Source organism: Bos taurus, chromosome 4 (assembly GCF_002263795.3).
Source record: "Bos taurus isolate L1 Dominette 01449 registration number 42190680 breed Hereford chromosome 4, ARS-UCD2.0, whole genome shotgun sequence".
Classification (NCBI taxonomy): Eukaryota; Metazoa; Chordata; class Mammalia; order Artiodactyla; family Bovidae; genus Bos; species Bos taurus.
Window position 1 is genome coordinate 38,573,561 of NC_037331.1, and position 12,342 is coordinate 38,585,902.

General features: G+C 38.3%; 1 protein-coding gene across 13 annotated transcripts in view; it reads left to right on the forward strand.

Annotated features, from left to right (window-relative positions):
* CACNA2D1 (calcium voltage-gated channel auxiliary subunit alpha2delta 1) overlaps positions 1–12,342 on the forward strand; it is a 519,970-nt gene that overhangs the window by 420,353 nt on the left and 87,275 nt on the right. For all 13 annotated transcript variants that reach the window (XM_024990478.2, XM_024990480.2, XM_024990485.2 and 10 more), the window contains exon 11: positions 8,589–8,747. In XM_024990478.2, the coding sequence (XP_024846246.1) occupies positions 8,589–8,747 (159 nt within the window). The remainder of the gene's footprint in view (positions 1–8,588; positions 8,748–12,342) is intronic.

Consider the following 12,342-nt stretch of genomic DNA (forward strand, 5'->3'; position numbering starts at 1 on the left):
TACAATCTAGCAAGTAAAAATGTTGTGTTTGTGAGAGTGAATCTGAAAAGTAATTTGGCAATATATAAAAAACTTAAAATCATTCTTGACTAGGAGTAGGTACATATGCAGTTCAGTTCAGTTGCTCAGTCATGTCTGACTCTTCGAGACCCAGTGAACCGCAGCATGCCAGGCTTCCCTGTCTGTCACCAACTCCTGGATTTCACCCAAACTCATGTCTTTTGAGTTGGTGATGCCCTCCAACCATCTCATCCTCTGTCATCCCCTTCTACTCCTGCCCTCAATCTTTCCCAGCATCAGGGTCTTTTCAAATGAGTCAGCTCTTTGCATTAGGTGGCCAAAGTACTGGAATTTCAGCGTCAACATCAGTCCTTCCAATGAACACCCAGGACTGATCTCTTTTAAGATGGACTGATTGGATCTCCTTGCAGTCCAAGGGACTCTCAAGAGTCTTCTTCAATACAACAGTTCAAAAGCATCAATTCTTTGGTGCTCAGCTTTCTTTATAGTCCAACTCTCACATCCATACATGACTACTGGAAAAACCATAGCCTTGACTAGACAGACCTTTGTTGACAAAGTAATGTCTCTGCTCTTTAACATGCTGTCTAGGTTGGTGATAACTTTCCTTTCAAGGAGTAAGTGTCTTTTAATTTTGTGGCTGCAGTCACCATCTGCAGTGATTTTGGAGCCCAAAAACATAAAGTCAGCCACTGTTTCCACTGTTTTCCCGTCTGTTTGCCATGAAGTGATGTGACCAGATGCCGTGATCTTAGTTTTCTGAATGTTCAGTTTTAAGCCAACTTTTTCACTCTTTCTCTTTCATCAAGAGGCTATTTAGTTCTTCTTCACTTTCTGCCATAAGGGTGGTGTCATCTGCATATCTTAGGTTATTGATATTTCTCCCAGCAATCTTGATTCCAGCTTGTGCTTCATCCCACCCAGCGTTTCTCATGATGTACTCTGCATAGAAGTTAAATAAGCAGGGTGACAATATACAGCCTTGACATACTTCTTTCCCAATTTGGAACCAGTCCATTGTTCCATGTCTGGTTCTTCTTGACCTGCATACAGGTTTCTCAGGAGGCAGGTAAGGTGGTCTGGTATTCCCATCTCTTTCAGAATTTTCCACAGATTATTGTGATCCACACAGTCAAAGGCTTTGGCATAGTCAATAAAGCAGAAATGGATGTTTTTCTGGAACTCTTTTGCTTTTTCCATGATCCAGCGGATGTTGGCAATTTGATCTCTGGTTCCTCTGCCTTTTCTAAAACCAGCTTGAACATCTGGAAGTTCAAGGTTCACGTACTGCTGAAGCCTGGCTTGGAGAATTTGAGCATTACTTTACTAGGTGCATATGCATATGGGTAAATGCTATGAGCTATTTCTCGGATTTTAGGATAACCATTTTGTTTCTTTACAATATTTACTAGTTTCCTACAAAAACTGGAAAAATCAAAATAAAGGGAAAATATTTTGGAAGGAATAAAAAAAACCTAGACTTTAATGATCACAGCCTCTGTTCACTTTGCTTTGCTTTGCTTTTCCTGCATCGCCATCTGGTGTCCAGAATGTGGATAGCTTCTGATATCATAATTTGTAACTACTGCCTGATATGTGCAAAATTTTATGCAATTTATTTAACTTAGATACTCCATCTAAATGATTTTATATAATATAAATTTGTTATATAAACTATTTGTAGTAGACCACTATGTATAGTATTTTACACCTATTTTCTAGTTTTAGAAAATACCCATGTTCCAAGGCAGGCCAGTCTGAATTTGATTTGTTTTTGCTGACTATCTACACAGTGTGAGCCCACAGTTTTACACTGTATTACTTTTTCATGTCGAAAGAAGAAAGAATTTTAAATACATAAATGAAGTAATTAAAGGCATACTGAGTGATCGACAGTAGTAAATAGGTCACGTTTTCTCTGCAGTTTGAAGTAGAAGAATATCAGTTTTGGGTTTATTTTCCCTTTGCTTCTTCAGCATCGCAGAGGAAAACTGCTTGAGCCCACCTACCTCTTCAGGGTGAGCTTTTGTGCTCCGTGAAGGTTATTATAGGTGCCATTCCTCAACAGGGTTGCTTTCTAGGAATTTGATACTTCTTTGATTTGTGTGTATCAGACAGTGCCAGCCTTTCAGTGTTTGTATCCTAAATTAATCCAATGAGCTGTAGGGCCTCCTCTCTCAGAAATATTTTGTGTTTTTTTTTCTTATTCAGGATATCAAAACAAAAAAAGACACCGCCTTTTCAAAACCAAAGGTTTAAAATATTTCACTTGAGAAATTAACAGTTTGTTTGGGCCCTAAAGTATCTTTTAATTTGGTGTGTGTACTTGACTGTGATATTTAATAGGAAAGTTCATTGGAAGCACTGACATTTACTGTTCCTGGTTATGCTCAGAGACTGTTTCAATCACTAAACTAATGTTTGAGGGACACTTGTATCATTACACTAATGAACTTTATGTAAGCTCACTAAAGCTGATATTGCTTATATCAATCTGTCTCGTGAATATAGGAATCCATTCTTATTTCATCATGTGGCATATACTAATGGTTTTACTAAAATAGTTTTTAAAACCACAGAGTTGCAGCTGATTTAAAATATACTCTGTGTTGGGCTCCGTGCTGGGTGTTCAGCATACATCTTCATTTGGATATTTTAGTAGTATCTGTTTGGACAAAGTATATTTACAGATGTACACATTCAATAAGATATGGAGAACTAAAATACAGTTCCTACACTTAGAAGCCTTTAGCTCAATAATTGATTGATGTCTGTGCCCTGTTTTCTAATTTTCTTAAACTCCACATATTCATTCAGTAAATATTGTTTTCATGTTTATTGTATACCAACTATATGTATACCTTTTACTATGTCATTTACAGTGGTAGGATGGATGTTTTCTATGACCATAGCTTTTAATCCAGTTGAAAGTTTAATCAGAATATCATAGAAAGAAATATAGAATTATAAACATTATGTATTCCATATAAAAGATAGATTTAGGCCTATGAGAACTTTTAATGGGGATGATTTGACCTAGTCAAGGAAGATCATGAAAGCCTCATATAAGGAGAGAATGTTGAGGTAAGTGGACAGGCAAGTGAAGAAAAGAGTAAGTGGAAGGAGCAGGGTATATGGAAGAGGAGAACAAAAGAATGTCTGAGTTCTGGGGCAGAGAGACACATCCCTCCTGAATTCTACCCCAGATGCATACGTTAGCCCACACACCTTCCTGGCTCAGTGTGCTAGCAGATTTTCTCAGCACTTCTAGGAAGGAACCTACTTGGTTGAATTTTCTGGGATCAGGAAAGGAATGAGTATGATGTTAGTTTCAATTTGAGTCTTTGTAGGGTTAATGGCAACCCACTCCCGGACTCTTGCTTGGAAAATCCTATGGATGGAAGAGCCTGGTAGGCTGCAGTCCATGGGGTCGCGAAGAGTCGGACATGACTGAGTGACGTTACTTTTGCTTTTATGCATTGGAGAAGGAAATGACAACCCACTCCAATGTTCTTGCCTGGAGAATCCCAGGGACAGCGGAGCCTGGTGGGTTACCATCTATGGGGTCGCACAGAGTTGGACACAACTGAAGCAACTTAGCAGCATCAGCGGGGCTGGTTAGGTCTTTCCTGATAGCTGAGGTGGTAAAGAATCTGTCTGCAATGAAGAGAGACCTGGGTTTGATCCCTGGGTCAAGAAGATCCCCTGGAAAAGGAAATGGGAACCCACTCCAGTATTCTTGCCTGGAGAATTCCATGGACAGAGGAGCCTGGCAAGGCTACAGTCTATGGGGTCGCAAAGAGTCGGACACGACTGAGCAACTAACACACTTTTTAGGGTTAATTAAGTGTACATATGTAAAAGAAGTATTTTCTTAAAAGATGAAAAAAGCAGGATTCCTTAAGTATATTTTCAATCACCGTGTAGTATTTCAAAGTTTTATGAGTGATAGTTGTTCAGTTGTAAAGTTGTTTAGTTGAAAGAAGGTTATGCAGTTTCAGTTCATGAAAGTAAATCTGTTATTCTTTTTCTATTCTAAAAGCAAGTAAGCCTAAGATATCTGTTAAATATATACTTACCTAAGCTGGAACTTTTCACATTTCTCATCTCTTTCTTTGAGAATAAAATTTGCCATAGGGACTTATACCTTGTAAGTTATTCTTTTCTCTGCATTATTTATGCATTTTTAATTGTGATATTTCTGTTATACATCACTGAATTTGTATTTAATGAATCAAATTTACATTTAATCAGTTTGTGTTGAAGTGATTTAATGAGATACTTTCCTTTTCTGTGTTAAAAGCAGGTCAAGGTCAACTGAAAGACTCAGGGCAATACATTATTCAATGTTCATTTTTTATATATCTTGTAACTTTATCAAGTTTTATGATTTAACTAAATCACATAATAACATTCCCTGTAATAATTTCTAATTATTTTTTAAGGTCAGACGTTTTACTATTAATGTATTGACAGTCTATTGTTTACTTTTGCTTTATTTTATTTTATTTCATTTACTTTCTAACATGGGAATTCTCACATTCTTCTACTTTCAGAACAGAATATGTAGATTAAGATTGTGTCAGATTATCAAATAATGTGAGAAAAAAGGCAGTGCATTTCAGATCTGAAGATAATATTCAGGGACTTCCCTGTAGGTCCAGTGTTTAAGGCTCCACTCTTTCCTGCAGGGGCACAGGTTTGATACCCGCTCAGGGAACTAAGATCCCACATGCTCTGTGGCACAGACAAAATAATAATAATAAAAGATACGGTATTTTCAATGTTTGAATTTATTAAAACCAGAAAACAAGTATATCAAAGCTTTGTTCTCATATATATGATGTACCTGAACGTAGCGTTCAAAGTAAAACTGACAAAGAACTGAGTATTTATCTGTGTGGGACATTTTTGTTGTTGTTCAGTCACTCAGTTGTGGCCAACTCTTTGGGACCCCATAGACTGCAGCATACCAGGCTTCCCTGTCCTTCACCATCTCCTGGAGCTTGCTCAGACTCCTGTCCACTGAGCCATCTCCTCCTCTGTCGTCCCCTTCTCCTGCCCTCAATCTTTCCCAGCATCAGGGTCTTTTCTAATGAGGACATTTTACTTCCTATTTTATCTATACTCTCTCCAAACCTTCCACCTCTGCCTTTATCCTGATGGCTTTGCCTCATAGTCCATTCGAGACAAAAGCCACAAGCAACAGTGTCATCCTCCCACATCGAATTTCCATACACCCATTGTCTATATTTAGCCCTCAGTCTTCTTTCCTAGAACAATGAAGTGGACACTGTACATGGTTTCTTAAAGGGTTGTTCTTCTACAAGCCATCCGTATCCCATCCTTCCCCGTCTTTGCAAGATATTTGGTTTTCACCTCTGTTCTGTTTCCCGCATCATTTTCTTCCTTTTCTCTTCAATATATATCCTCTGTTGCTCTGATGACCCTTCGCTTTGAAGACTTTCCTTGACCCTAGTCTGTCCCTGTAGGGCCCACCCTTTTCCTTCTCTGCCTCTCAGCCGAGGTGCTCTGAACACTTGCTCTGCAAGGCCAATCCTTGTCACTGTTGTTCAGTGCCTCCATCGTTCCAGTTATGTTCCACCCCGCCTCCAGATGCTGCCTGTGCAACTGGATGAGTTCAGTGGGCTCCTTTAAGTCCTCATCTTTTCTGTCTCTGTACCACAATGTGTTCTACTTGAGACCGTTGTTCTTTTTCCCCTCTCGTCATCTAAGACAGTCCCATCTCCTGATTTCCTTCCTGCCTCCATGGGAACTTACTCCCACTCAGTTTTCTCAAGGACTCCTCCTCTGCTTCACTTTTATTCACATGGTTTTAAACCAAATTTTTCTGCTGAAGCTCTCCGTTTTTTTAATATTTAATCAAGACTTCTTTTGAGCCTATTGCTTTTAACATGATTTCTTGACATTTTCATTTGTGTATCTCACATGTTGAAATCTCACCCGCACTTGAACTCTCTGCCTCTCTTCTCTAATCCTCAAGTGTCCCTGAACCCATCCTTTCTCCAGCCACCCAGATACCCATGTCAGAAACCTGGCAGTCATTAAAGATACCACTCTTTTCTTAGTCTCCACCACCACTGCCTAGTGATTCTGTCTCCAAAATAAGTCTTGAATCCTTCTCTTTGACCACTTCCATGAATAACAAAATCCCTTGGTCTAGTAAGCTAGGTTACTACAGTAGCCTTCTGCTTATTTTTCATCCTTTACATTTCACTCACCTTAAAACTTGGGGAAGGCAATGGCACCCCACTCCAGTACTCTTGCCTGGAAAATCCCATGGACGGAGAAGCCTGGTGGGCTGCAGTCCATGGGGTCGCTAAGAGTCGGGCACGACTGAGCGACTTCACTTTCACTTTTCACTTTCATGCATTGGAAAAGGAAATGGCAACCCACTCCAGTGTTCTTGCCTGGAGAATCCCAGGGACAGAGGAGCCTGGTGGGCTACCATTTATGGGGTCGCACAGAGTCGGACACAACTGAAGCGACTTAGCAGCAGCAGCAGGACCTTAAAACTACATTCCAAACAGCAGCTACGGTGAGCTATTTAAGTTCTAGTTTAAATTATTTTACATTTGACTTAAAACTTTTTGTGACTGGCTGTTCAACAGAAAATACGTTCCTGATTGTTCAGCATTTCCATCAGACACTGCACAGTCCAAGCCTGCCTCCTGCCTGAGGTCATTTTTATGTGGCTGAGCTAAACTCTCCATTTTCATGTTTCCCTAAGAGGGTTTTTTTGTTTTTTTCTTTCTGTCACATAAGGGGCTTTTTGCATGTGTTCTGTTTGTCTGGAATGTTCTTCCTCTACTGTTTTCAAGGAAACATTTCTTTGGAATCACAGGAAATGCCATTTCTTAGGGAAACTTTCCTCCAACTGCTCACAGTCTGAATTAGAACCCATTATCTCTTAGAGCTTAATATTATATTGCTTTACAGAACACATCATGATTTATTGTAATATTTTGAGAGGTGCTGCATGAGTAGTTAAAATCCCAGACTCCTGCCACAGTGCTGGTTTGAATCCTGACTATTATTTCCTATGTGAGTATGGACAAGTCTTTTAACTATGCTTAAGGTTTCTCGTGGATAATAATAACTTAATTGTAGATCATTTCAAAAGCATAAATGCTTAATATTTGTAGAGAAGATAGTCAGTGGAGCACAAAGCAAACCTTGTGTATGTGTGTGGATAATCTACCTCACGTCTGAAGGCACAGGGCTCTCAGCTGGCACATGCAGTCCGGGGCATACAACAGGCTGCCAGCGAATGTTTGCTTCATAGAGTGGTGAGGGGCACAGTTCATCATATCAGTGTTCAGGGAGGACCTTCAGAGAAAAAAGAATGGTATTTGTAAGAGTATATAATCACTATGTAAAATTTATGTTTTGGCTTATGATACACTTTTATTATTTAATGGGAGGGTAATTGCTTTATAGTATTGTGTTGGTTCTACAGTAAAACACAAATCAGCCATAATTATATATATATCCCCTCTCTCTTGAACCTCCCTCCCCTTCCCACACCTATGTTTTTGATCTGAGAATATCTTCATTATTTGATCTATCTAGCCCCTTTTAGCACGAATGTTTTTGTTATTATTATTATTCTATTGCAGATATGACAGTCTAGCCCCAAGAGCCTAAGGGGCTTGTATGCACAGCAGAGGTAATAAATGATAGGATGATCCCCTCATAGCAGCTCCCTGGTCTTCTTGCTGAAATCTTATTGTTTCTATCTTTTTGGAAATATCCCGTGAACTATATAGATACTTTATATGTGGTTGGTGAAATTACTTTGGTGATCATTCTTAAATTTTCAGTTTGGGCAGATATTGTTAGAGCTTGTTTTCTCCTCCTGCAGCCTCTTTGGACTTCAGGCCCTTATCGCTCACAGCAGTAGCTCTGCAGTGACCTGCCTGCCCATTGTCTTGCTCCATGATTCAGCTGTTTTCCTTGTAGAACCTCTAGAGTGATAGTGCTGAAAGGCCACTTGTTGTTCTTGATTCTTTGAGATTATTGTCCTGTTTTCACTCTCATGGTGAGACTACCATCAAATTTCAAATATGTTAAACCCCCATTCCTATCATTCCATGTACTGCATTTCCATTAAGCTTTCCCTTATGTGAGGCAAGTAAAACGCTCAGTTTCTCCTGTATTCTCTGCAGGCATCATCATATCATTTCTGGATTCTGAATTTATTTCATTGTTGAGTTGTTTTTTTTTTTTTTTTTTTTAATCTAAATGCTCATAAAATTTGAGAGCTGGAAGGGACCTCAGATAACTCAAATCCCAAATTTATCATCAGGGAAACCAAGCTAGCTTCAGGAATGTAACTGAGCGGCTTAATTACTGTTACAATAGGACTTGGGGCTTAGATGAAATTACTGTTTGATCTGTAGTGCACTTTTGTTACCAGTCTATTCACTTTTCTTTCTGAACGAGAAAGCAGTGCGTTAGGATTGAGAAGTATAACATGAATTCAGTGAAAATTACATGATTGATTTTAATGTTCATTTATATATTTACCTCTTTATCTTTTGCAGTTTAACAGCAATGCCCAGGATGTAAGCTGTTTTCAGCACCTTGTCCAAGCAAATGTGAGAAATAAGAAAGTGCTGAAAGATGCAGTGAATAATATCACAGCAAAAGGAATCACAGATTATAAGAAGGGATTTAGTTTTGCTTTTGAACAGCTGCTTAATGTAAGTATCAATGCTGTCCCCTTTGTCTTTTATTTTTTTATTTTTCTGGAGACTTAAGGATTTTATTTTTTAACTTTATAATGTTGTATTGGTTTTGTCATATATCAACATGAATCCGCCACAGATATACACGTATTCCCCATCCTGAACCCTCCTCCCTCCTCCCTCCCCGTACCATCCCCTTTGTCTTTTATTATTGAGTTATAGTATCTGAATTTCAATATCCTGGTAGTTACAGCTCTGTAGGATTAAGTAATAGTGCTATTTTTCATTCATTTAGAAAGCATATATATCCAGGCTTTAGAAATCTTCTGAGCTTTTTAAAACATTTTTAAATCCAAAATTCAAATGTAGATTTTTTTTTCTTTTGTATCTTTTCTTCCATACTTTTTTTTTCCCAAACTATATTTAAAAAACACATTTGTTGGGTAATTTAACTTTGAATAAGCACTGGAAACTTAGTTGACACATTTAGAATATCATTTATTTTTTCTTATCTCAATTAGTACTATATTTATTTGGAAACTTGTGCTTTCAATCATCAAATGGTTTCTGATGAAATATTTTAGTTTTAGTTTTAAACATCAGGTTTTGAGTCTTTAGGTTGTTCCTAATGTATAGAAAGGTCCAAATGGTAAAGATCAAAATGGACAGAAGGATAAATCTCAGAGATTCCTTCCAAAGTGAAAATTCCTTTGAATGAGTCATTGATGTCTATAGTGTTTTATATTTTCCACACCTATTCCCTACCCCATATCATAACAATATTATAACATGAATCTCATACTACAGACTAATATTTTCAAATGGCCATGTTGTCTGTTTCATTTTGAACTGTTTGAAAGCAAGAGTTATCATTCGGATTTATATCTCTCATAAGGTGATATTATTGCAGTGGTTGAGAATACAGATTTAACCTCTCTCTGTCTTGGTTCCCTCACTGGGGTTGTAGAAGGAATGTCCATAGAATCTGCAGATACAGCCAACTACATGAGTGTGTAGTTATTGGGTTGGTGAAGAATTAATACATAAATAGCATGAGGCTGGTACAGAATCAGCTTATAATTCCTATCAAATTTGCTAAGTCATTGAATAAGCTCTTATATTTAGTCTTTTCTGCAAATTTGATTTTGTTATTTCCTATGTGGATCTTCTAAACAGTTTTCAAGGTCTCTGATTGGATGATGACTCATTCATTTGTTCATTCAGCCAATATTTACCCAATGCCTCACAATTTCCTATCATAGCACATTGATGAAATTGTAGAAATAAACAAGAAAGACCATTTGTTGTCAAGAAAGTTGAGCATAACTTGCTAAGTCATCATTTCTCGTATAACATGTAGTGCTGTTACGGGGTATTCATAGTGTGTTTGCTCAGAGTGTCTCGGGGAAGTGGCTCAACTTACCCAAAGAAGTCAGAAAGTGGTTGCTTTTCCTTGAAAATGGGATTTTGAAGAATGAGTAGAGTCTAGGTAGATGATGAGGGGGGCGGGCAATCATTTCAGATTAAAAGAACACCAGATTTTTAAGGAATCTCCACACTGTTCTCCATAGTGGCTGTACTAGTTTGCATTCCCACCAACAGTGTAAGAGGGTTCCCTTTTCTCCACACCATCTCCCGCATTTATTGCTTGTAGACTTTTGGATCGCAGCCATTCTGACTGGTGTGAAATGGTACCTCATAGTGGTCTTGATTTGCATTTCTCTGATAATGAGTGATGTTGAGCATCTTTTCATGTGTTTGTTAGCCATCTGTATGTCTTCTTTGGAGAAATGTCTGTTTAGTTCTTTGGCCCATTTTTTGATTGGGTTATTTTTTTTTCTGGAGTTGAGCTGTAGGAGTTGCTTGTATATTTTTGAGATTAGTTGTTTGTCAGTTGTTTCATTTGCTATTATTTTCTCCCATTCTGAAGGCTGTCTTTTCACCTTGCTAATAGTTTCCTTTGATGTGCAGAAGCTTTTAAGATTAATTAGGTCCCATTTGTTTATTTTTGCTTCCACTGCTGGGCATACACACTGAGGAAACCAGAAGGGAAAGAGACACGTGTACCCCAATGTTCATCGCAGCACTGTTTATAATAGCCAGGACATGGAAGCAACCTAGATGTCCATCAGCAGATGAATGGATAAGAAAGCAGTGGTACATATACACAATGGAGTATTACTCAGCCATTAAAAAGAATACATTTGAATCAGTTCTAATGAGGTGGATGAAACTGGAGCCTATTATACAGAGTGAAGTAAGCCAGAAGGACAAACACCAATACAGTATACTATTGCATATATATGGAATTTAGAAAGATGGTAACAATAACCCGGTGTACGAGACAGCAAAAGAGACACTGATGTATAGAACAGTCTTATGGACTCTGTGGGAGAGGGAAAGGGTGGGAAGATTTGGGAGAATGACATTGAAACATGTAAAATATCATGTAAGAAACGAGCTGCCAGTCCAGGTTCGATGCACGATATTGGATGCTTGGGGCTAGTGCACTGGGACGACCCAGGGGGATGGTATGGGGAGGGAGGAGGGAGGAGGGTTCAGGATGGGGAACACATGTATACCTGTGGCGGATTCATTTTGATATTTGGCAAAACTAATACAATTATGTAAAGTTTAAAAATAAAATAAAATTTAAAAAAATAATTAAAAAAAAAAAAAAGAACACCAGCGATTAAAAAGGCACGGAAGCATGAGGGGTTGTGCACATTGAAAAAATTGCAGGTTTGTTGGCATGGCTGGGCCATAAGCAGTAGAGGAGAAATGATGGGAATGGAAAGGCCATGAGCTATCCTTAAGTGAGGTATGGAAGAGCAAATGGAAAGTGTGTGGTTGGAGAATGATACAGTCTGATGAGTGTTTTAAGTTAAGAAGCTATTTTAGTAATCCTGGTGTTGGATTAGAAGTGATGTTAAGGTAAGTGACCTAGTAAATATTGGAGTGGTAGGAGGGGTTGCTGAGAAGGGAGTGGGGGTGACTCCAAGTTCTCTGAACTGGAAAACAAGGCGGAGGGTGGCCTAGGAGTCTACATTAAAGGAATGTGGGGGTAGAATTTTTGATTATTTGGAATTTGAAGTAATATTTTTCTTAGGTACAATTAGATAAAGCAAGTAAATAGTAGAAAGGCAAAGAAATTCAGCACTGCAGTTTTCCGGGGAAATTATCTTTGCTAAAATTCATGTGATTATTAAATGATGTATGTGCATTAATAAAAATGAAAACTCAAAACTTTTGAAATTCAAGCACAGGTGATTACTAAAATAGGATATATCCTTTCTGCAGTAAAGGAATGTGAGGGCTTTTCATAACTAATTTTTCTCTCGAGTCAATAATCAAGTTTTCTAGATCTTAGCATTTTAATTATTCTTAGTGTTGTCAGTTGGCCTCACTCATTCCCTCATATTCAAGTTTCTGTTGTGGAATGATGAGGCGTCTCAAGCCTGATGTACTACCCAAGGCAGTCACAATAGAGGGGCCGGGTTAACTCCCACATTCATTATTAGTTACTTATAAAATATGGTCGAACTTCTACTGGCCTCTCCTACTGCCTTTGTGAGTTGTAAATGATTTTTAACATGTCCTCAGTTATTCC